At 37.6% G+C, this 23,718-nt stretch overlaps 1 protein-coding gene across 1 annotated transcript in view; it reads left to right on the plus strand.

The window, feature by feature from the left end:
• The window catches only part of Erbb4 (erb-b2 receptor tyrosine kinase 4), a 687,902-nt gene that overhangs the window by 384,324 nt on the left and 279,860 nt on the right, over nucleotides 1-23,718 (plus strand). Inside the window, exon 12 of the mRNA XM_042055633.1 lies at nucleotides 1,401-1,600. Within this exon, the coding sequence (XP_041911567.1) occupies nucleotides 1,401-1,600 (200 nt within the window). The remainder of the gene's footprint in view (nucleotides 1-1,400; nucleotides 1,601-23,718) is intronic.

Here is a 23,718-nt window from a genome sequence, read left to right on the forward strand (position 1 = left end):
TAGATAGATAGATAGATAGATAGATAGATAGATAGATAGATAGACAGATGACAGATAGATAGATAGATAGATAGATAGATAGATAGATAGATAGATGATAGATAGATAGATAGACAGACAGATGACAGATAGATAGATAGATAGATAGATAGATAGATAGATAGATAGACAGATGACAGATAGATAGATAGATAATAGATAGATAGATAGATAGATAGATAGATAGACAGATGACAGATAGATAGATAGATAGATAGATAGATAGATAGATAGATGATAGATAGATAGATGATAGATAGATAGATAGATAGATAGATAGATAGATGATAGATAGATAGATAGATAGATAATAGATAGATAGATAGATAGACAGATGACAGATAGATAGATAGATAGATAGATAGATAGATAGATAGATAGATAGATAGATAGATAGATAGATAGATAGTGAAGTGAGGGCGATGCCTGGCACTGCCATAAAGACAGACAGGAGGACCAATGAGTCAAAGACCTGGATATCAACCCACACACCTACGAACACCTGATTTTCGACAAAGAAGCAAAAAATGTCAGATGGAAAAAGAAAGCATATTTAATAAATGATGCTTGTATAACTGGACACCAACATGTAGAAGAATGGAAATAGGCCGATATTATCACCATGCACAAAAATCAAGTCCAAATGGATCAAAGGCCTCAACATAAAGGCAACTACACTGAACCTCATAGAAGAGCAAGTGGAAAGTACACTTGAACACATTGGCACAGAAGACAACTTCTTAAATATAACCCCAGTAGCAGACACTGAGAAAAACAATTAATAAATGGAACCCCCTGAATCTGAAAATTTTCTGTAAAGCAAAGCACATGGTCAACAAGACAAAATGACAGCCTATAGAATGAGAAAAGATCTTCACCAATCCCACATTGGACAGAGGGTTGATCTCCAAAATATATAAAGAAAGCATGTCTATATTTAGATAGTTATAGAAGCATCAATATATTATAGTGCTTAACCATAAAGACGTTTATATTTATATATATTTGTTAAATATTTAGTATTAATATAGAACTTTATTGTTGAGAAACCCAAAATTTAGGCTGACAAGGAAGGCAGTACATACATACATACATACACACACACACACACACACACACACACACATATATATATATATATATGTACATATACATATGTAGTCAGTGTTCATAATTAGAGGAAGTGGAGATTGTCAGTCAGGGAATTAAATGATTAAGTACATATCTTAGCACAGAATTGCCTGTTCATCCACTGTTGATGCTCCATTATTTTAATTTTTGTTGTGAGGTGCTATGTACTTTTACTGAATCTTACAGTGTCATGAATTATTCACTTTACTTTCCCCCTCTCTTCTTTTAAGCGGACTCTCATTGCTTATCCTCAAACAACAAGGCATCACTTCCCTACAATTCCAGTCTCTGAAGGAGATCAGCGCGGGCAACATCTACATTACTGACAACAGCAACCTGTGTTATTATCACACCATTAACTGGACAACACTCTTCAGCACCATTAACCAGAGAATAGTGATCCGAGACAACAGAAGAGCAGAAAACTGTAGTAAGTACACCACCCATAACGGAAACAGGAACTTCTGTTCTGCTTTATATGGAGCTAAATTGTTGAAAATCACATCAGAATTGTTGCCCTTTAACTGAAAAAGGAGAGATAACTGTGTTTGTAGCATATTGTCTGTTTTCACATCCTGGCCAATATCTGGAAACCTCATCTGCAGATTTAGATTCCATAGATCCAATAAAACCTTATTGAAAAGCTTAATGAGCATGTCAGGCAATTCCATGGATCCCGCTATGGCGTTTGGGGATGACTGGATAACCTGGGATGTGTTCTGAGATGTGGGAAAATGCTGTCTAGAAGTTTTCTGTGTTAGAAGAAAATTATTTTATAAATGCTCTTACATATAAATATAATTTTCTAATTTTCAGTACTGTTTGATATTTTGCTCCATGCTTTTCCTTCGTTGTTATACATAGGAAACAGTTTACATAGGCAGAATTCTACATGTTTCCCATTTTAAACAAACATGCCCTGGTCATTAATAAATACACTAAACAAATATAATTCATATATATTGTATTTATAAAAATAAACAAAAGTTTGTTTGTTTCTGAGAATAAATGATGAGTAGAGGATATTTTAAAATAACAATCTTAGGAGGCAAACAGAATTTACATCTATTGAATTAAGTAGTTGGTAAATTAAATTGGTAACTCCATCTTATTACAGGGATAGTCTAAAACATCTTAGGATAGCAACTTTAACAAAATGAAACTTGTGAGAAATTTGGTTGCTTCTGTTGCTAAAAATATTTTATAGAAAAGGAGAGATCTATAGCAAGCACAAAATCTGGCATTAGGAGATCTTCCATGCTTACACATTCTCTGTCCCACATAAAATCAGGAAATAGATCTACTTATATAACAACCCATGCATGGTTATATTAAATTAATCTTCACTTTTCTGCACCCTGGATCATTTTCTTTGCTCATACACCATTGACTCTTGAGAGGTAACTGTTTTTGCTTTCTGTCCGATAAGAAACTTCTGTCTTTACGTCTTTACAGTTTTGTGTGTGTGCTTCCATGCCACACAGAAGACCTATGACATTCAAATAGAATCTTTGATACAAACTTATAAATACTTATCTAATTTTTTTTCCAGTTTATTTATTTTTTATTAAAAATTGCCATCTCCTCCCCTCCTCCTCCCCCTTCCCTCCCCTCCCCTCCACCCACACCCCCACTCCCTCCCTCTTGAGGCCAAACAGTCATCAGGGTTCTCTACACTATGTTGAGACCAAGGTCCTCCCAACTCCCCCCAGGTCCAGGAAGGTGAGCAACCGAACTGACAAGGCTCACACAGAGCCCGTCCATGTCGTAGAGACCAAGCCCATCGCCATTGTCCTTGGCTCCTCGGTCAGCCTCCACCATCAGCCACCCTCAGAGAGTCCGATTTGGTCGCATGTTCCATCAGTCCCATTCCAAGTGGACTTGGTGGTCTCCCATTAGTTCTGTCCTGCCGTCTCAGTGGGTAAACGCGTCCCTCATGGTTCTGACTTTCTCATGATCTCTCTCCATCCACTCCTCATCAGAACTTTGGGAGCTCAGTCCGGTGCTCCAATGTGGGGCTCTGTCTCTATCTCCATCCATCGCCAGGTGAAGGTTAAGGCTCACAGTGAGCCCGTCCATGCTGTAGAGTTCACATTCATTGCCGTTGTCCTTGGTTTCTCAGTCCTCCTCCACCGTCAGCCACATTCAGAGAGCCCGGTTTGGTCCCCTGTTCCATCAGTTCCATTCCAACTGGACTTGGTGGTCTCCCGTTAGATCTGTCCCACCGTCTCAATGGGTAAACGCACTCCTCACGGTCCTGACTTCCTTGCTCATGATCTCCCTCCTTTTGCTCCTCATTGGGACCTTGGGAGCTCAGTCCGGTGCTCCTATGTGGGGCTCTGTCATTTTCTCCATCCAATGCCAGGTGAAGGTTCTATGGTGATATGCAAGATATTCATGAGTATGGCAATAGGATCTGGACATTTCTGGCACCCTCTCCTCAGCTGCCCAAGGAGCTAGCTGAGGGCGTCTTCCTGGACACCTGGGAACCCCTCTAGAGTCAAGCCTCTGCCAACCCTAGAATGGCTCCCTTAAGTAAGATATATAATTCCTTGTTCCCATATCCACCCTTCCTATATCCCAACCATCCTATTCCCCCAAGCTCTTCCCATCCTCCACTTCACACTTTTCTCGCCCCATCCCCCCGCCCCCCATACCACCCCACCCCTATGTTCCCATTTTTTGTCCGGCAATCTTGTCTACTTCCAGTATCCAGGAGGATAAATATATGTTTTTCTTTGGGTTCACCTTCTTATATAGCTTCTCTAGGATTTTTACGAATTATAGGCTCGATGTCCTTTATTTATGGCTAGAACCCAATTATGAGTGAGTACATCCCATGTTCATCTTTTTGGGCCTGGGTTACCTCACTCAGGATGGTGTTTTCTATTTCCCTCCATTTGCATGCAAAATTCAAGATGTCATTGTTTTTTACCGCTGAGTAGTATTCTAGCATGTATATATTCCACACTTTCTTCAACCATTCTTCCACTGAAGGGCATCTAGGTTGTTTCCAGGTTCTGGCTATTACAAATAATGCTGCTATAAACATAGTTGAACAGATGCTTTTGTAATATGATTGGGCATCTCTTGGGTAAATTCCCAAGAGTGGGATTGCTGGGTCCTGGGGTAGGTGGATCCCAAATTTCCTGAGAAACCTCCACACTGCTTTCCAAAGCGGTTGCACAAGTTTGCATTCCCACCAGCAATGCATGAGTGTACCCCTTACTCCACATCCTCTCCAGCAAAGGCTATCATTGTTGTTTTTGATTTTAGCCATTCTGACAGGTGTAAGATGGTATCTTAACGTTGTTTTGATTTGCATTTCCCTGATTGCTAAGGAGGTTGAGCATGCCCTTAAGTGTCTTTTGGCCATTCGAACTTCTTCTGCTGAGAAGTCTCTGTTCAGTTCAGTGCCCCATTTTTTAATTGGGTTCATTAGCATTTTAAAGTCTAGTCTCTTGAGTTCCTTATATATTTTGGAGATCAGACCTTTGTCTGTTGTGGGGTTGGTGAAGATCTTTTCCCAGTCAGTAGGCTGCCTTTTTGTCTTAGTGACAGTGTCCTTTGCTTTACAGAAGCTGCTCAGCTTCAGGAGGTCCCATTTATTCAATGTTGCCCTTAATGTCTGTGCTGCTGGGGCTATACGTAGGAAGCGGTCTCCTGTGCCCAAATGTTGTAGAGTACTTCCCACTTTCTCCTCTAACAGGTTCAGTGTGTTCAGATTGATATTGAGGTCTTTAATCCATTTGGACTTGAGTTTTGTGCATGGTGATAGACACGGATCTACTTTCATTCTTCTACAGGTTGACATCCAGTTATGCCAGCACCATTTGTTGAAGATGCTTTCTTTCTTCCATTGTGTGCTTTTAGCTCCTTTATCAAAAATCAGGTGTTCATAGGTTTGTGGGTTAAGATCTGGGTCTTCTATTCGATTCCATTGGTCGACTTCTCTATTTTTATGCCAATACCAAGCTGTTTTCAATACTGTAGCTCTGTAATAGAGTTTGAAGTCAGGGATGGTAATGCCTCCAGAAGTTCCTTTATTGTATAAGATTGTTTTGGCTATCCTGGGTTTCTTGTTCTTCCATATAAAGTTGATTATTGTCCTCTCAAGATATGTGAAGAATTTTGATGGGATCTTTAAGGGGATTGCATTAAATCTATAGATTGCCTTTGGTAGTATTGCCATTTTTACTATGTTGATCCTCCCAATCCAAGAGCAAGGGAGATCCTTCCATTTTCTGGTATCCTCTTCAATTTCTTTCTTCAAAGACTTAAAGTTCTTGTCAAATAGGTCTTTCACTTCCTTGGTTAGAGTTACCCCAAGATATTTTATGCTATTTGTGGCTATCGTGAAAGGTGAGGCTTCTCTGATTTCTTTCTCTGCTTCCTTATCCTTTGTATATAGGAGGGCGACTGATTTTTTGGAGTTGATCTTGTAACCTGCCATGTTACTGAAGGAGTTTATCAGCTGTAAGAGTTCTTTGATGGAGTTTTTGGGGTCGCTTATGTATACTATCATATCATCTGCAAATAATGAAAGTTTAACTTCTTCCTTTCCAATTCGAATCCCCTTGATTCCCTTATGTTGTCTTATTGCTATTGCTAGAACTTCAAGCACTATATTGAAGAGATAGGGAGAGAGTGGACAGCCTTGTCGTGTTCCTGAATTTAGTGGGATAGCCTTGAGTTTCTCTCCATTTAGTTTGATGTTAGCTGTCGGCTTGCTGTAAATAGCTTTTATTATATTTAGGAATTACCCTTGTATCCCTAATCTCTCTAAGACCTTTATCATAAAAGGGTGCTGAATTTTGTCAAATGCTTTTTCAGCATCTAATGAGATGACCATATGGTTTTTTTCCTTCAGTTTATTTATATGATGGATTACATTGATAGATTTTCGTATGTTGAACCAGCCCTGCATCTCTGGGATGAAGCCTACTTGATCGTAATGGATAATTTTTCTAATGTGTTCTTGGATTCGGTTTGCCAGTATTTTATTGAGAATTTTTGCATCAATGTTAATGAGTGAGATTGGCCTGTAATTCTCTTTCTTGGTTAAGTCTTTGTGTGGTTTAGGTATCAGGGTAATTTTAGCTTCATAAAAGGAATTTGGCAATGACTGTTCTGTTTCTATATTATGAAATACCTTAAGGAGTATAGGTATTAGGTCTTCTTGGAAGTTCTGGTAGAATTCCGCATTGAACCCATCAGGTCCTGGGCTCTTTTTGGTAGGGAGGTTTCTGATAACAGTTTCCAATTCTTCGCGACTAACTGGACTATTTAGAGCATTTACCTGGTCCTGGTTTAACTTTGGTACATGGTACTTATCTAAAAAAGTGTCCATTTCTTTTACATTTCCCAATTTTGTGGCATACAGGCTGTTGTAGTAAGATCTAATGATTCTTTGGATTTCCTCTGTGTCTGTGGTTATGTCCCCTTTTTCATTTCTGATCTTATTAATTTGTGTGTTCTCTCTCTGCCCTTTGATTAGTTTGGCTAGGGGTTTGTCAATCTTGTTGATTTTCTCCAAGAACCAGCTTTTTGTTTCATTGATTCTTTGGATTGTTTTCTGTGTTTCTATTTTGTTGATTTCTGCCCTCAGTTTGATAATTTCCAGTCTTCTGCTCCTCCTAGGTGAGTCTGCTTCTTTCTTTTCTAAAGCTTTCAGGTGTGCTGTTAAGTCTCCAATGTGTGCTTTCTCCGTTTTTTTTTTTAAGTGGACACTTAGTGCTATGAATTTTCCTCTTAGCACTGCTTTCATAGTGTCCCATAAGTTTGAGTATGTTGTGTCTTTATTTTCATTAAATTCAAGAAAGACTTTAATTTCTTTCTTTATTTCTTCCTTGACCCAGCTGTGGTTCAGTAGTTGACTGTTCAGTTTCCATGAGTTTGTAGGCTTTCTGGGGGTAGCATTGTTGTTGAATTCTAATTTTAATCCATGGTGATCCGATAAGATGCAGGTGGTTACTAATATGTTTTTGTAACTGTGGAAGTTTGCTTTGTTACCGAGTATGTGGTCAATTTTCGAAAAGGTTCCCTGAGCCGCAGAGAAGAAGGTATATTCTTTCCTGTTTGGGTGGAACGTTCTATAGATGTCTGTTAAGTCCATTTGGTTCATTACCTCTATTAAGTCTCTTAATTCTCTGTTAGGTTTCTGTCGAATTGACCTGTCCATTGGTGAAAGAGGAGTGTTGAAGTCTCCCACTATCAGTGTGTTTGGTTTGATGGCTGTCTTGAGTTCTAGTAATATTTCTTTTATATAAGTGGGTGCTTTTGTATTAGGGGCATAGATATTCAGGATTGAGACTTCATTCTGATAGATTTTTCCTTTAATGAGTATAAAGTGTCCCTTTCCATCTCTTCTGATTTTAGTTTGAAGTCAACTTTGTTAGAAATTAGTATGGCCACACCGGCTTGTTTCTTAGGTCCATTTGCTTGATAAACCTTTTCCCAACCCTTTACTCTGAGTAGATGTCTGTCTTTGTGGTTGAGGTGTGTTTCTTGTAAACAGCAGGATGTTGGATCCTGTTTTCGTATCCAGTCTCTTAGCCTGTGCCTTTTTATAGGTGAATTGAGTCCATTGATATTAAGTGATATTAATGACCAGTGGATGTTAACTCCGGTTGTCCTTTTTTATTTGGTAGTAGAGATTGTGTGTTTCCTTTCTTTGCAATGTGCTGGTGAAGGGTCGCTAGATGTCTGAGTTATTTTGGGCAGTGCTGGACTCCTTTGTTTGTGAATTTCCTTCTATTACTTTCTGTAAGGCTGGATTTGTGGCTATGTATTGTTTAAATTTGTTTTTATCCTGGAATATTTTGTTTTCTCCATTTATAGTGAATGAAAGCTTGGCTGGGTATAGTAATCTGGGCTTGCATCCATTGTCTCTTAGTTTCTGCAAAACATCTATCCAGGACCTTCTGGCTTTCATGGTTTCCATAGAGAAGTCAGGTGTTAGTCTGATAGGTTTACCTTTATATGTTACTTGACCTTTTTCCTTTGCAGCTCTTAATATTCTTTCTTTATTCTGTATGTTTTGTGTTTTGATTATAATATGGCGAGGGGATTTTTTTTTTGTTCCAGTCTATTTGGTGTTCTGTAAGCTTCTTGAACCTTAATAGGAATATCTTTTTTTAGGTTTGGGAAGTTTTCTTCTATAATTTTATTAAATATATTTTCTGAACCATTGAGCTGTATTTCTTCTCCTTCTTCTACGCCTATTATTCTTAGGTTTGGTCTTTTTATTGTGTCCCAGATTTCCTGAATGTTTTGTGATGAGGATTTGTTGGATTTGCTGTTTTCTTTGATCAGTGCATTTATTTTCTCTATGGTATCTTCAGAATCTGAGATTCTTTCTTCTATCTCTTGTATTCTGTTGGTTATGCTTGTTTCTGTAGTCTCTGTTCGTTTACATAGATTTTCCAAATCCAGTTGGCCCTCGGGTTGTGTTTTCTTCCTTGCCTCCATTTCAGTTTTCAAGTCTTGCACTGTTTCCATTATCTGTTTGATTGTTTTTTCTTGGTTTCCTAGGATATCGTTTACGGATTTACTCAATTCTTCAAACTTTTTGTTATTCTTCTCGTCCATTTCCTTAAGGGAGTTTTTCACCTCCTGTTTAAGGGACTCTATTACTTTCATAAAGTCATTTTTTTCTACTTCTTCTTGATTAGTGTGTTCAAGTCCTCCTGTTATAAGTTCGCTGGGTTCTGGTGCTTTCATGTTGTTTTTCAAATTGTTGGAGGAATTCTTGCATTGGCGCCTGCCCATTTGTTCCTCTGAATAATCCCCTTTGGGTCTTCTTTTAGAAGTTCAATTCACCCCAATGAATTAAATTCACTCACCCCAATGAATGATGGATCCTCTGGCAGACTGTCAGGTCTCCTTGCAGGCCAAACAGCTCACTGACAAAGGGCCTACCTTGCTGCAGGCAGTCTAATGAAGGAGGGGACCTCCCACCAGCCTGGGTGCACTCAATTCCAGGTCCCCAGTGCCCAAACAGGCTGAGCTGTGGGATTTTGTGGCCCTAAAGACGGGAGGATGAGGCAGGGGGAGGGGGGGGGAAGGATTCTGGGTGCAAGCTGGGAAGGGACAGGTAGAGAGAGGCAGTATCCGGGGAGAATAACCCCTGCAGGAAGAGCAGGAAGTGTGCGGGTGGCTGGGGAAGTTGTGGAATGTCGGTGGTCCCTCTCCGGGCAGCTGCCGTGGTTTGGGCACTCACTCCTCACTCACCCCAAAGAATGATGGATCCTCTGGCAGACTGTCAGGTCCCCTTGCAGGCCAAGCAGCTCTCAAAGGCCTACCTTGCCCCAGGCAGTCAAATGAAGGAGGGGACCTCCCACTGGCCTGGGTGCACTCAATTCCAGGTCCCCAGTGCCCAAACAGGGTGAGCTGTGGGATTTTGCGGCCCCAAAGATGGGAGGATGAGGCGGGGGCAATACTTATCTAATTTATTGTTTCATTCTGTATCTTCTGTTTTAGTCATTCAAAATAATATTTTTTCAATCTTTCGTCTATGATTGCTTGTTAATTACATATAGGAAAATTTGAAAGCACCAGAGACACTCTGATCTCTTTGACATAATGAATCTGAAATCCCGAAAACACTCATGTTTTATATATTATTTTTATACCTGGACATATAAAAGCAAATGGAAAGAAGAACAAAAGGAAATTGAATATAGAATGAAGCAGAGTTTTGAGGTTTTTCTGTTCTTCTGAGAGTTATGGACTTTTGTAGCATGCAAAGAGAAACGTATCACAAATTACAGTAATAAGAGTAATACACTGAACATCGCATTTTTAAACTTTCAGTATTGTGAAAATTTCCGTATTAGACTAAGTTCAGCTATTTTTAAACCATATGTATATTTCTTCTGGTACACCTAGATCTGAATTTTTAGTTTTGGAAAGACATGAAGCGGTTAGAAGGAACCATTTTATTCCATTATAGTAACCAAATTAACAGTATCAGTTTTTATCTCTAACAGCATCAAATAAGTGCTTTATTACATGAAGTCTATTTATTAAAATCTGGATTATGATCTCAAACCAATTGAATCTGCAGGAACATCCCAAGCATGCATTTTCCTGAAATAGGGTAGCCCTGTGAACATGGCCTCAGGATTGACTCTGCTGGTGGTCACAGTGAGCTGCAGTGGAGAAGCACTGTGATTAAACCCTTCCCATCATTCACATCACTCTCTGCAAATAGAAGTCCAAATAGATTTCTCCTTTTACAGGAACTGCAGTTTTAGATATTTATTCCTTGTTTCTATACATGTATAAGATATATTCAGGTATATGTATATGCATACATATTTACTGTAACACATAAGTGTAGACAGAGACAGTATATGTACTACATTCATATGGTATTTCAACACATATTCATAGACAAGCATGCAATATACATGTTTTTCGACCCATACACACCTGCCGAAGTGACAGTTACCATAAACCCACTGATCTAAATCTGAGATGATTGTCTATTAAAAAGGGAACAATTTAAAGAGATGGTTTGGTGTTCAAAATGATTTTCAATAAATGCTGACAAGAAAGAAAGACTTTACCTCATTCAAAAAGGTGACAGTGGCTTGAACAAACTTTCCCTTTTAAGTCAAAAATTTCAAAGCCGGCATGATGATTTGAAGAGAATGAGATTGAGAATAACTGCAGCACATGAAAGACTGTATCACTTCCTGTCTCGTCCTCCCATGTGGTGATGCTACTCGCCAGATGACTGCCCAACATGGGAGAAGTTCTAGTGAACTTGTCAGAAGTCTTTTGAAGTTTCTTGAAAGACAGGAAGACATTCTTACATATAAACAGTACAGAGATAAATAAAATACCAACTCTTCAAAACCCAGGTTATATTTGAGTCACACATTTTATTTCTTAAAAACTATTGTACATATGTAGTAGATATAATTAGAAACAGTTTAATTATTGATTTTTCGATATGGAAACAAGCTTTCCAAATTGCAACCTTTTTTAATATGAAATATGGAAAACACTGAAACATCGGTAGAGCATGTGTTATTTTCCTGTGCCTGTCTTCATTAGGGTTTCTCTTTCTGTGATAAAACAAGACCAAAAGCAACTTAGGGAGGAAAGTGTTTATTTGGTGACAGATCCTGAATTACAGTCATTTTAGGAAAGCCCAGGCCGGAATTCAAATAAAGCAGGAATCTGAAATCAAGAGCTGATGCAGAAGCCTCAGGGCAGTGTGGCTTATTGGTTTGTTCCTCATAGCTTGCTCAGCCTACTCTCCTATAGAACCCAGGTCCACCATTGTAGTGAGGGGCTGCTGTGGGCTGCGTTCCTGCTTTTCATCCCGCCCGGCTCCCAGCCGCCTGGCTAGCTTATGCCCTGAAATAACAACACACAAAGTGTATTCATTTAAACACTACCTGGCCCATTAGTTTCAGCTAATTCTCACATATCTTGCTTTTACCCATATCTATTGATCCCCAATCCCAACATTCCACCTGTTTAAAGTTCTACTATTCTTTAGTACTGTGAACTCACTTTGCTATACTGCATTCCAAAAATAACAGCACTCCAGAAGTTTAGGCAAAAGAAATTAATATGTATTGTCATTATAACTATTATTTTATTATGCAATTATGTACTGTAAACTCATATGTGCAATTACTATTTGGTTCAGGGGTATATTTGACTTGATGGAAATTTTCTTCTATTACTTTGTTGAAAATATTTTCTGTACCTTTGTTCTGTTTCTTCTACTTCCTCTATTCCTAATATATTCTTAGATTTTCTTAGTGTCCCAGATTTCCTGGCTGTTTTGTACCAAGGACATTTTAGATTTACTTGTTTCTTTGACTGAGGTATTTCATTTCCTCTCTTCTGACCTTATGTCTTTTGTATTCCTATTGGAAAGTTTGCCTCTGAGGTTCCTGTTCAAGTTACTAATTTTTTAATTTTAGATTTTCCTGTTTTATTATTTTTGTTCTGATTCTATTTCCATTTTCAAGCTGTGAACTCTTTCATTCATTTCCTTCCACTATTTGTGTTTTCCAGGATTTCTTGAAGGATTGATTTATTTCAAGAACCTCTGTCATATTAATTAAGGCTATTTTGAAGTCTATGTCTTGGATTTTACCTATGGTGAAATATTCAAGACCTGTTATGATAAGGTTGCTCAGCTCTAATAGAAATACTTCATCCTGACTTTTTTATTGATTATGTTTTTATGCTGGCGTGTAGGCACTTGGGTTTGGAAACTTTTAAATTCTAGGTGCTGTTATTTGGTAAATGTTTGTTGAGTTGGTATTGGGTTCCTTGTCTTCTGCTGCCCTGTCTAGTTCCTAGGAGAGTATGGTGGATATATGTTGCCTGGTAAGAAATTCTTTTAGGATCCGAATAGTTGCTGTTAATGGGGATTCCAGGCAAAATGTGTTCCTATGTATTGGGAGCTGACCTGTAGGAATGAGGATGGTCTGGAGGTGCTTAGGGGGTCCACCAGAGGGAGGAAAACGGGATGTTCTGCCAGGGTCTACTTAGTCCCTTGGGAATGGGGTGAGAGGGTGAGGAAAGGCTGCCAGAGGTGGTCTGCTACAGAGCTGGGAATGAGAAACTGAGCAAGATTTGAAGATCTATAGTCAGGCTACCTGCGCCTTTGACTGGAATGGCCTGCGTGTTCCCAGGGAATGTCTTCTGGAGTTGGCGGCTGGGATAAAGCGATGTGTCAGAATGTGAGAGGATGGAAGTTTGGAGGGAAGATATGTGTGAGCCATTGGAGATTACGTGGGGTGGGTTGGCATTATGATGAATGACAAAGTACTTTAAAAAATCCACAATATATAAAGCTTGGGTAATGATTCAGGAAAAAAATCTGTAGTGATAATAGATGATTTTTTTATTTTGTTTTGTTCTCTTTTTTGCCTAAAATACTTAAGAAATGCAGTCATGACTGGCTGTCCATGGGAGTCAGTTGTAGAAGCCAATCATAGCTTGAAATCTGTAGCCCTGAATTCTCTTTTGTATAAAATAGTACAATATTTTATAAAACATATATATATGTATATATATATATATATATATATATATATATCCTTCACTATGCTTTAAATTAGATCAAAGATACGTATAATAGGTAATTCAATGTAATCACTGTGCAAATAGGTGCTGTAGTATTGTATATGGGGATAATAATAAGCACATATCTGTACCTATTAAAATGAATACAGCCATTTGTCTTTTGATCTATCGTTGATTATATCTGCAGATATATAAACAACAGCTACACAGATTCAGAGGAGTGGCTGTATGTAATTTTATCATTAACTATGTCTCTACCTTCCTGACATTTGGTAATAGGGACTCTGCCTCACTGAGCGTGCATCTACCAAATAGAAACTCCAAAGTGCAATTACTTGTTAATCACTAAACTCCTTGGATGACCTCATGACCTCATTTCCAGTGGGTCACTATGTGCCCTATATTAATTGATAAGGAGGTGGTGAGTAAGGAAGGAAATTCATATGAAAGAGACGAGGATAGAAGCAACTTTTTCTCCATACACTCTCCCATGACATGGCAATTCTGGAATAAATATTTTACTTTGTAAGATAGCATAAAAAATTGTTTCTTATAAAAATCTCATGTAGTTTTACCAAGATCATTCTTATTCTATTTTTTGTATTCTACAGATGATAAACTTTGGTTATAATTTATGTTAAATATAATATAAATTATAGTTTAAACACTCCTGCTGAGACAGGAGATTCTTTACCATATTACCAGTTTTGCATTGCCATCTCTAAATGGCATACTCCTATCCTCGGCACATCATCATCTCAGCCTAGCACATTCACTGTCCAGTGCATGGCAGGTTAAAAGAGCTATTTTGGGGTATCAGATCGCCTATGCTCAGTAAACCAGGCTTAATGTGAACTGTGGGTACATAAACAATATCTTTGGAAGTAATCAGAAGATAGAAACTCTTAATTATACTTCTAAGATCTCCCTTTCTAAATTACTAAAGCAAATATCAGTACACTGCTCTTTGTAATTCTTTCCTTATTTTATTTGAAACAGCACAATGTCTAATTACTAACAATTCCTCAAATGCTCTCTATGTCCTTTTCAAAAATAATTACCAGTTACTGTTGCTGATTAGTTTCAAAAATAAAATCTCCTCTAATTTTTAACCTAAAATGTCTAAAGTCATAAAGAACTTCTCATTGACAGAAGCCAGAATCACAGCAGGTTCAGTTCTCATTTCATGGGACAGTACTGTAACCTGACACTCCTCTAGATGAGTGGATATAAGATTTTGAAGATGAAACTCTTAAATGTTATAAGGCAGGTGCCTGGGCTCCAATTGCCAGGGCCTCTTCTCTGAAGCTCTGTGCTTTTTTTTGCCCCCTCATCCCCCAAAAGACATTGGCATATCCTGACCAGTTGTATTTGGAAATTTGACTTCAAATAATTGAAGATATGATCCACATATATGTTAAAATGAAGTAATACAGGTTAGGATAAGACATTAATCCAGTGACTAGTGTCCTTAGAAGAAACATAATAGACAGAGGAAACACAATGTAACAATTTAGCATTAAGATAAACATAATTGGAGTGTAAAATCACAAGATAACAAAAGCAAAAAGGGGCTGGTCTACCCCACCATAAAATAAATAAATGCCCAAGGCCATTAATTTGCATGTTTCTATTTGAAGTTTACAAAACAATACTTTTCTGTTGTTTTAAACCGTGTAGGTGTTGATATAAATATTACAGAAACATTTGGGTTGTGTGGCCCTAAATTCTACATTATTACTATAAGCCATACTATAACAAGACAGATGTGTGTGTGTGTGTGTGTGTGTGTGTGTGTGTGTGTGTGTGTGTGTGTGGTGAGAGAGAAAGGGAGGGAGTGAAAGAGAGGGAGAGAGATAGAGATAGAGAGACAGAGAGAGAAAGAGAGAAAATCTGCTTTGTCTCTTTCCCTATTACTTTCTATATTCTATATCATGTGATTGTTAGAAGTAAAGTAAAAGTGAGGTGTGAACATTACATCTTAAAAATATGGGCACCTAAACAAGAACTGTGGGATGACAGTTGATATCCCGATGTACATGGAAGACAACTCAAAAAGGCTGAACTCAGAGATGAAGAGTTGTGGGCAACAAATGACTTCTGACAAAGGAAGAATCAGTTATCTCTAATATGAGTCAATGTTAGGTCATCCAATCCTAAGCGGTTATCCCTAGATACATATACCTATACAAAGGAGCAAAACTAAATAGATTCAAAAGTTTATATACATATATACATATACGTATACAAAGTTTATATACATATATACATATATGTACACACAGGTGCACACACATATAACAATAATAATTAAATAAATTGTTAAACTAAGAGGCAGTGAGAGAGCACTGGAGGAATTGAAGTAGAAAGAATGAGAAAGAAAATGGTGTAAAAATATAATCATGTATGAAATTTTCCAATACTAAAAATGTGTTGATAGAGCCTGCTTGCTTCATTCCCAGCTGCTCAGAACCAAAACAATCACACAGAAACTGTATTATTTAAATCACTGCCTATCTCATTAGCTTTAGCTTCATGTTGGCTAACCCTTACATATTAATTTAACCCACTTCTATTAATCTGTGTATCACCATGTAGCTGTGACTTACCAGCTATAGTTTTGTCTGGTTACAGCCAGGCCTACATGGCTTCTCTCTTACTCTGCCTCCTTTCTCCCCGCATTCAGCTTAGTTTTTCCCACCTACCTATGTGCTGCCCTATCAACAGGCCAAGCCAGTTTCTAACAATGGTATTAACAGCATACAGAGGGGAATCCCACATCACCTTTCCATTTTCTATTTAAGTAAAAAAGAAGATTTTAACTTTAACATAGTAAAATTACATATAACAAAACAGGTATCAAAGAAGAATTACAGTTATAATATTTATATCTACTTTATCTTTTATCCTAACTAAAAAAAACTATGACTATCAATTTTTAAATTCCATCAAAAACTCCAGAAAGATATAATATTACCTAAGTAAATAGGAAGTGAATTGTAAGCAACTTCCAAAACTCTAGAATTGACAGATACACCTTGCTGCCTAGACAGTCACCTGAAGTTCTTCTGTATTGTTGGAATATCCATCCCCATCTTTAGCGTACATGCCCATAGTATCTGGCAGACTTTTCCAAGAAGCAGGAAATTTCAAAGACAGTTCCACTATATTGGCAGTTTGTCAGTAACTGTCTTCTGTGTCCTGCAGAATGTCTGGCAGACTCGTTCATGAAGTAGAAACCCTGAAGGATCATCTCACCTTTAAGAATGTTGAGCAGTCATTTTTCTGTAGGTTCTGCATGTCCAGTTAAGCAGTCTAGGCAAGAGCAGTTTTTGCCCAAATGGCTAAACAACACCATAAGGAGCCTTTTTAATGTCCATCATCCTCTTGGTGCTGCCAGGAACAGATGTGTCTCACTGTCATGAAAAGTCCTAAGTTCTTAAAACATTTTAGATGCCATATCGTGAAGGTCTCTGAAAGATTTGAAGAATACCTGTATAACTGAAATATATCTCTATATATCTAGAAAGCCTAACTAACATAACTACAAGTTTTACTATTATATATGATTATCTATTAACCTGTATTTCTTAATTATGTATTACATTTTTCAAATGAACTGCACAAACACTGTACCTTAACCAAAAGCAGAAATACACATATAACAAAACTGACCTTAAGTTTGTATCTATAAATCAAGATCCATACCAGTGTGAATCTCTATAGTGTATCGCCCTTTAAAATTCAAAAGAAACATTTATAAACAATATTTGGGAAATTGGGTGTAGTTTTTAGATTACTTCCTGCTGATTTGGGATGCTGTTAATCAGGTGTTTTATGATGTATCCTGTGTGCTAGGTTTATCTCAGTCAGCAGTTGGGTGAAGTAATTTTTTGAGGGTGTTGACAGTGACCTTTCAGGGTGTCTTGGTACATCAAACCATATCAGCCTGGAATGAATCCACAGGTTCTCATCCTCCACTAAAACAAAAGAAGAACCTCTTTTCCAAAACAACATATCCTTAGAACCATATTTTGAATTCAAGATACCTTTAAAATATATGTGTTGGTTTAGTTTAGAAGCCCATACATTGAAATGTTTCTTTGTAGATAGCTCCTTTACAACCAAAAAATTCAAAGGAAACACAATAATATACATAATCCAGACTCTCTGTGTATATTCCATCTTTATGTGTCTTATTCTTCTTACTCTTTTTAATCTATGACTGTCTGTACTCTTTCTCATTAAAGATGTTGTTTTATATTTTTAAAACAATTTACTTCTTTTCCAACTCTCTATACTCTTTTCTTCTCTCTCCCAAGCCTACATACATTTATCCAACAATGTGACCCATTTAGAGTTCTATATCTGTCTGAATCTGTTTTTATTGTATATCTGTAAGCCTTTTCTGACCAGGAAAGCTTCTTAAAATGCTAACTCTTCTTAAAACCTTAAACTTCATCATTCCTGGGAGCAATATGACATTGCCTGCTTGTCCCACCCAGTCCAGCCTGACAGAACTGCTTGCTGCCTCTGAGAGCCATGCCCCACATTTGGTGCCAAGCTGATGTACAAGGGCCTGCTTGTTTCTTTCCCACATTCTCAGAACCAAAATAATAGTTCTGAATAACCATTATTAATAAAATAAATTAAAAAATGCAGAAACTATATTGTTTAAATTACTGTTTGACCCATTAGGTCTAGCTTCTTGTTGGCTAATGTAGGAGGTTCTTCTGTTTGTGTGTTGCTTTCATTGGTTGAATAAAGAGACTGCCTTGGCCTTTTGGTAGGGCAGCACTTAATTGGGCAGAGTAGACAGAACACAATGCTGGGAAGAAGGGAAGAAGACAGACCCTGGTTAGACTCATGCCGGTAAGCCACAGTCAAGTGGTGATACATTAATTGAAATGGGTTAATCAAGATGTGAGAGTTTGCCAATAAGAGGCTAGAGCTAATGGCCAGGCAGTAATTTAATTAATAAAATTTCCATGTGGTTATTTCGGGTGTCAGCTAGCAGGCAGTGGGGAGCCAGGCAGCCAGAAGCAGGGCAGCCGAGATGAAAAGCAGCCCGCCACTCCTCCACTCCTCCTTACTATAGGCTAACTCTTTTTTTTTTCTTTTTTTTTTTTTTTTTTTTTTTTTTTTTTTTGGTTTTTCGAGACAGGGTTTCTCTGTAGCTTTTGGAGCCTGTCCTGGAACTAGCTCTTGTAGACCAGGCTGGTCTCGAACTCACAGAGATCCGCCTGCCTCTGCCTCCCGAGTGCTGGGATTAAAGGCGTACGCCACCGCCGCCCGGCTTATAGGCTAACTCTTACATATTAATTTAACCCATTTCTATTAATCTGTGTATTACCACGTGGCTGTGGCTTACCAGCTAAAGTTCTGAAAGGTTCCAATGGGGCTACATGGCTTTTCTCTGAGTCTGCCTCCCTTCTCCCAGCATTCACTCTAGTTTTCCCCACCTACCTAAGTTCTGTCCTATCAACAAGTAAAGGCATTTTCTTTATTTAATAATGGTATTCAAAGCATACAGAACAGAATCCCACATCAAAGAGCTAAAAAGAAATATATATATAAAAGATGGTTTAGACAATTTTCTCTTGTGGAGGTTTACTCCCACAAAAAGGATTTAGAATAGGAAAATTTGCAGTTGAGTAACTTAAAACAAATTTCAGGACAATTTTAGAAGACAACATAAAACAGTAAACATTGAAAAATATTATTTAAATAATGTTTTTACTCTGTAATTACTAAAAAATATTCCACTCTATAAAAGGGACATTTAATGATTTTTTTACTTGAGAAATTATAGTACACATATAGCATATATTATGCTACTAACTTTTATTCACATGAATTTCAGTAAAATATTTAACTTTCTACAGTTGAGCATTCTTTCTGAGAGGCACTGTAGAATGTGCTCATTATATGAACAGTCTTCGAAGAGTGTCTAAGGTCTAATTTCTGCTGCATCTCATTCCTTTCAATTGCTACCTTTAGAATTTCATGTTCAGGTTGTAGCCAAGTGAGATACCAGAGCTACTAAGAGTCTTGGAACTGAACATATTATGAATAACGTCTATTTCACCTACCCAGTGTGGTTCATAGATATATTGTGTCAGTCTTATTTTCCCAGTTTGTTCACAGAGCATTCATTTAATAATATTTTAGACCATTCGTATAATGTAAATGCAACAGTATCCTCCTCCTTGATATTTATTTAAACTTTCTTACTCACAGACTTATTGCAGTATCTTACTTAGTATCTGCTGTGAAAGAAACAATGCCTCCTCCTGTAGTATGAGGAGCAGCAGCCTGTGTCCTGTTGCCTGACTAGCTTAACCCCCAAAATAACCACACAGAAATTGTATTAATTAAATTACTGTCTGGCCCATTATCTCTACCCACTTATTGGCTATCTCACATCTTGATTTAACCCATTTCTAATAATCTGTATTGCCACATGACTGTGGCTTATGGGCATGAGTTTAACCAGCATCCATCTTGGGCAGGAGAACCATGGAGTCTGCCTGTCTCTGTTTTCTTCCATCCAGAATTCTGTTCTGTCTTCCCTGCCTACCTGAGTCTGCCCTATCAAAAGGCCAAGGCAGTTTGTTTATTCAACCAATGAAAGCAACACAAATATAAAAGGACCTCCTACACCATTTTCCCTTTTCTGTTTAAACAAAAAAGAAAGGCTTTCACTTTGATGTAGTAAAATTACATATAACAATACATTTCTCAAGGAAAAATTACAGTTACAATATTTTATCTATTATATCTTATATAATAACAAATGAAAATTTTAATTATCTATCTATTCTTCAACTCCATCAAAGACTCCAGAAGGATATAACATTACCTAAGTAAACAAGAAGTAAGCAACTTCCAAAACTCTAGAAATGGCAGAGACATCTCACTGCCTAGACAGTCACCCAAAGTTTTTTGGACTGTTGGGGCATACATCTTCAACCTACAGGCCCATAGTATCCAGCAGACTTTTCCATGAAGCAGGAATTTCAAAGATAGTTCAGTCACTTTCATTTGTATCCTGCAGAATGCCTCACAGAGTCTTTCATGAAACAGGGACCCCGAAGGACAATCTTAGCTTTAGGCAAGTTCAGCAGTCCTCTCTCTGCAGGTTTTTTGCATCCAGTTTATGCAACAGTCCAGGCAAGAGCAGTTTCTTGACCAAATGGCTAACCAACTCCATAAGGAGCCTCTTCAATGCCCATCTTTCTCTTGAAGTAGCTTCTGCTGCCAGGAGCAGACATGTCTCATTGTCATGAAAAGCCCTAAGTTATTAAAACATTAAATGCCATATTCTGTAGTATTTTAAAGATATGAAGAATGTCTATTAACTGAAATACATCTCTATATATCTAGAAAATCTAACATGACTACAAGCTTGACTATTATTGATTATCCATTAACAACCTATATTTCCTAATTATGCATTACATTTTAAATGAACTACACAATCACAATACCTTAATCAAGATCAGAAATACATATAAATATAACAAAATTGACCTTAAATTTTATCAATAAAGCAAAATTTATACCAACGTAAATTATTCATATTTATATCATATCCCCTTTTAAATGTAAAAGAACATTTAGAAACAATATTTGGGAATATGGACATAGTGTTTTCTCTCCAAACTGCTTCGTGCTGTATGGGGGCACTGTTAATCAGGTTTTTTTAATGGTATATCCTGTGTGCTAGGTTCATCTCAGTTGGCAGTTGAGCAAAGTAAGTTTTGGAAGGTGTTTACATCAATCTTTTAGGAGGGCGTGGTCTATCATATCATATTGGTCTAGAAGCAATCCACAGGGTCTGATCTTCTGTGAAGCCAAAAGAAGAACCTCTTTTCCAAAGCATCATATCCTTAAACCCAAAATTTGAGGTCAAGGTACCTGTATACTATCCATGCTGGTTTAACTTAGCAAACCACACAATGAAACGTCTCTCTGTACTTAGCTCCTTCGCAGTCAAAAAATTTAAAGAAAACACAATAATACACAAAATCCAGACCATCTGTGAATTTTTCATTTTTATGTGGCTTATTTTTATTTTTTATCTATGACTATCTGTACTCTGTCTCTTTAAAGACTTTACCCTTTTTAAAAGCATTAACTTTGTATTATGACTCTGTATACTCTTTATCTTTTCTCTCCCAAACCTATGTGCTTTATTTACCACTGTAACCCATTTAGAGGTCTTTTATGTCTGAATCTGTCCTATTGTATTGTTTTTAATTCTCTACTGTCTTGAAGAGCTTTTAAAATGCTAAGCAGCTAGGTTGCGGCTGCTCTGGATGTTGGCTCAACCTCCCTGCAATTTCAAAATGGTGGACATACCATTTCTGCTAGCTCTGGGGCCACCAGGTAGGAGCCACACTCAGCACTTTAACTCTGAGAATGAGCTTTTTATCTGATCCAAATCTGCCAGGCAGAGCACTGTGCAGCCTGCAAACATCTCTCTGTATGGTGGCATGAATCTGCCATGCTCTCCCGCCTGCCTAAGCCTGATCCTGCTGTCTACCCAGGCAGGGAGTGCCGAGCCATTAACATGGTCTCAGAGTACTTTCTTCCCAATCCCAAGAGGTCATACAAACATCTGGGCCCACAAATGCCATTGAAATGGTTTATAGCTGGAGTTCTCACTGGTGACACAGCCCAGGAAGCTGCGTTTTAAAATGGAGCAGCTTTTTTCCTGCTGCTATTGCTGAGTCAGAAAAATTTCTCGGTGGCATCCTACCAGCAAACAGCAAAAAGCTGTGTTAAACTCTGTTTTTATTTTTCTGTATGTCTAGAATTCATTTTCAAGCCCTCTCAGGTTTTACATGGAGTTAGTCGACCACATTGAGGCACCAATCTGTAGTATGAGCGTAGGCCCTTTGTTCATCCAGCCCGACTAGTTTACACCCAAAATAACCACACAGATATTTTATTAATTAAATTACTGTCTGGCCCATTATCTCTAGCCTCTTATTGGCTAACTCTCACATTGACCCATTTCTAATAATCTGTATTGCCACTTGACTGGGCTTACCGGAATGAGTCTAACCAGCATTCATCTTGGGCAAGAGAACCATGGTGTCTGTCTGTCTCTGCTTTCTTCCTTCCAGAATTCTGTTCTGTCTTCCCCACCTACCTGAGTCTGCTCTATCAAAAGGCCAAGGTAGTTTCTTTATTCAACCAATGAAAGCAACACAAATATAGAAGGCCCTCCTACACCATCCTCTCAAGATGGACACATATATCCCACAACCTTTGAATGTTACCTTAAAAGACAGAGGTAGCCCACAAATTGTGTAGATTTAAAGATGTAACCATTACCCTAAGGTATCAGGACAGAGAAGTAATACAATGTTATATGTCAATTATTGTGAGAGGAAGAATTGCCTATAGTAAAGGAAAAGATGGTGTGACCAATGAAGCAGATATTGTAATTATGTGTCTGCACCCCATGAAATGTGAATGGAGCCTCTAAAAGCTGAAAGAGTCAATGGAAAACTGAACTTGTGGAGCCTGGAAAAGGTATTGATGTTGTCTTGAATGGGGTTCATTTTTTACTTTTGACATTCAGAACTATAAAAAGATTATATTTAGTTTGTTTTAGACAAATCAGTTTCTTAGGTTCTGTTGGACCAGGGATTCAGACTCAACAACCAGGACTTTAGACTTGGATTTGTTCCATTCTGCCTTTTCTTTAGACATCTCCCTATATCTATGAAAAAAGGATGATCCTGATGGAGAGTGGCTAAAAAAAACACCTTAGTAATCACAGAGTTCCATCTTCTAGCTCCAAGATTTTGTATTATAGAAAAAAACTTAAATACTTTGTTTGTATATTAACTGAATTATTGTTATTATCTTCTTTTTGCCAACTATCAACCATGCTCTCAAGTCAGTCCCATCAACATAATTAGATTTATGAGTTTGTATGTAAATCAAATGGTTTTTGTTGTTGTTGTGTTTTGTTCTGTTTTCTCTTGCTAAAAAATGTCAACACTTTTACATAGCTTGTTCAACCTTTCAAAATATCCTCAAAGTTGTAAGCAGATTATGTATATAATCCAGCCCCATCTTCTTTTGGGAACTTACCAGGAGCCATTGCCTATGTCCAGTTTAGTCTCTGAACACATTAATGTAGTTTCTTCTTTTTAATATCTTTGCTGAAGTTGTAATTTATAACTGCTACAGACCATTCTGCTTTATTTCTTCCTGTTATCTTAACCATCTCAACAGACAAGTTCCTCAATCTGATCACTGACAAAACCATCTTTTCAATCACAAAGATAATGTCAAACTCCATTATCACCTACTGTCATGTTGATTACCTATCAAAAATTATAAGTATACAGACATTATTATTGATTCACTGTCAAGGCAGAGAAGTAGCTAGACCATCTGTGAGGAAACAACTATGTATTTACAGTGTCCAGGATAGAAAGGGTTTCTAAGAAGATACTTTTA

The sequence above is a fragment of the Arvicola amphibius genome, chromosome 8, assembly GCF_903992535.2.
Source record: "Arvicola amphibius chromosome 8, mArvAmp1.2, whole genome shotgun sequence".
NCBI lineage: Eukaryota > Metazoa > Chordata > Mammalia > Rodentia > Cricetidae > Arvicola > Arvicola amphibius.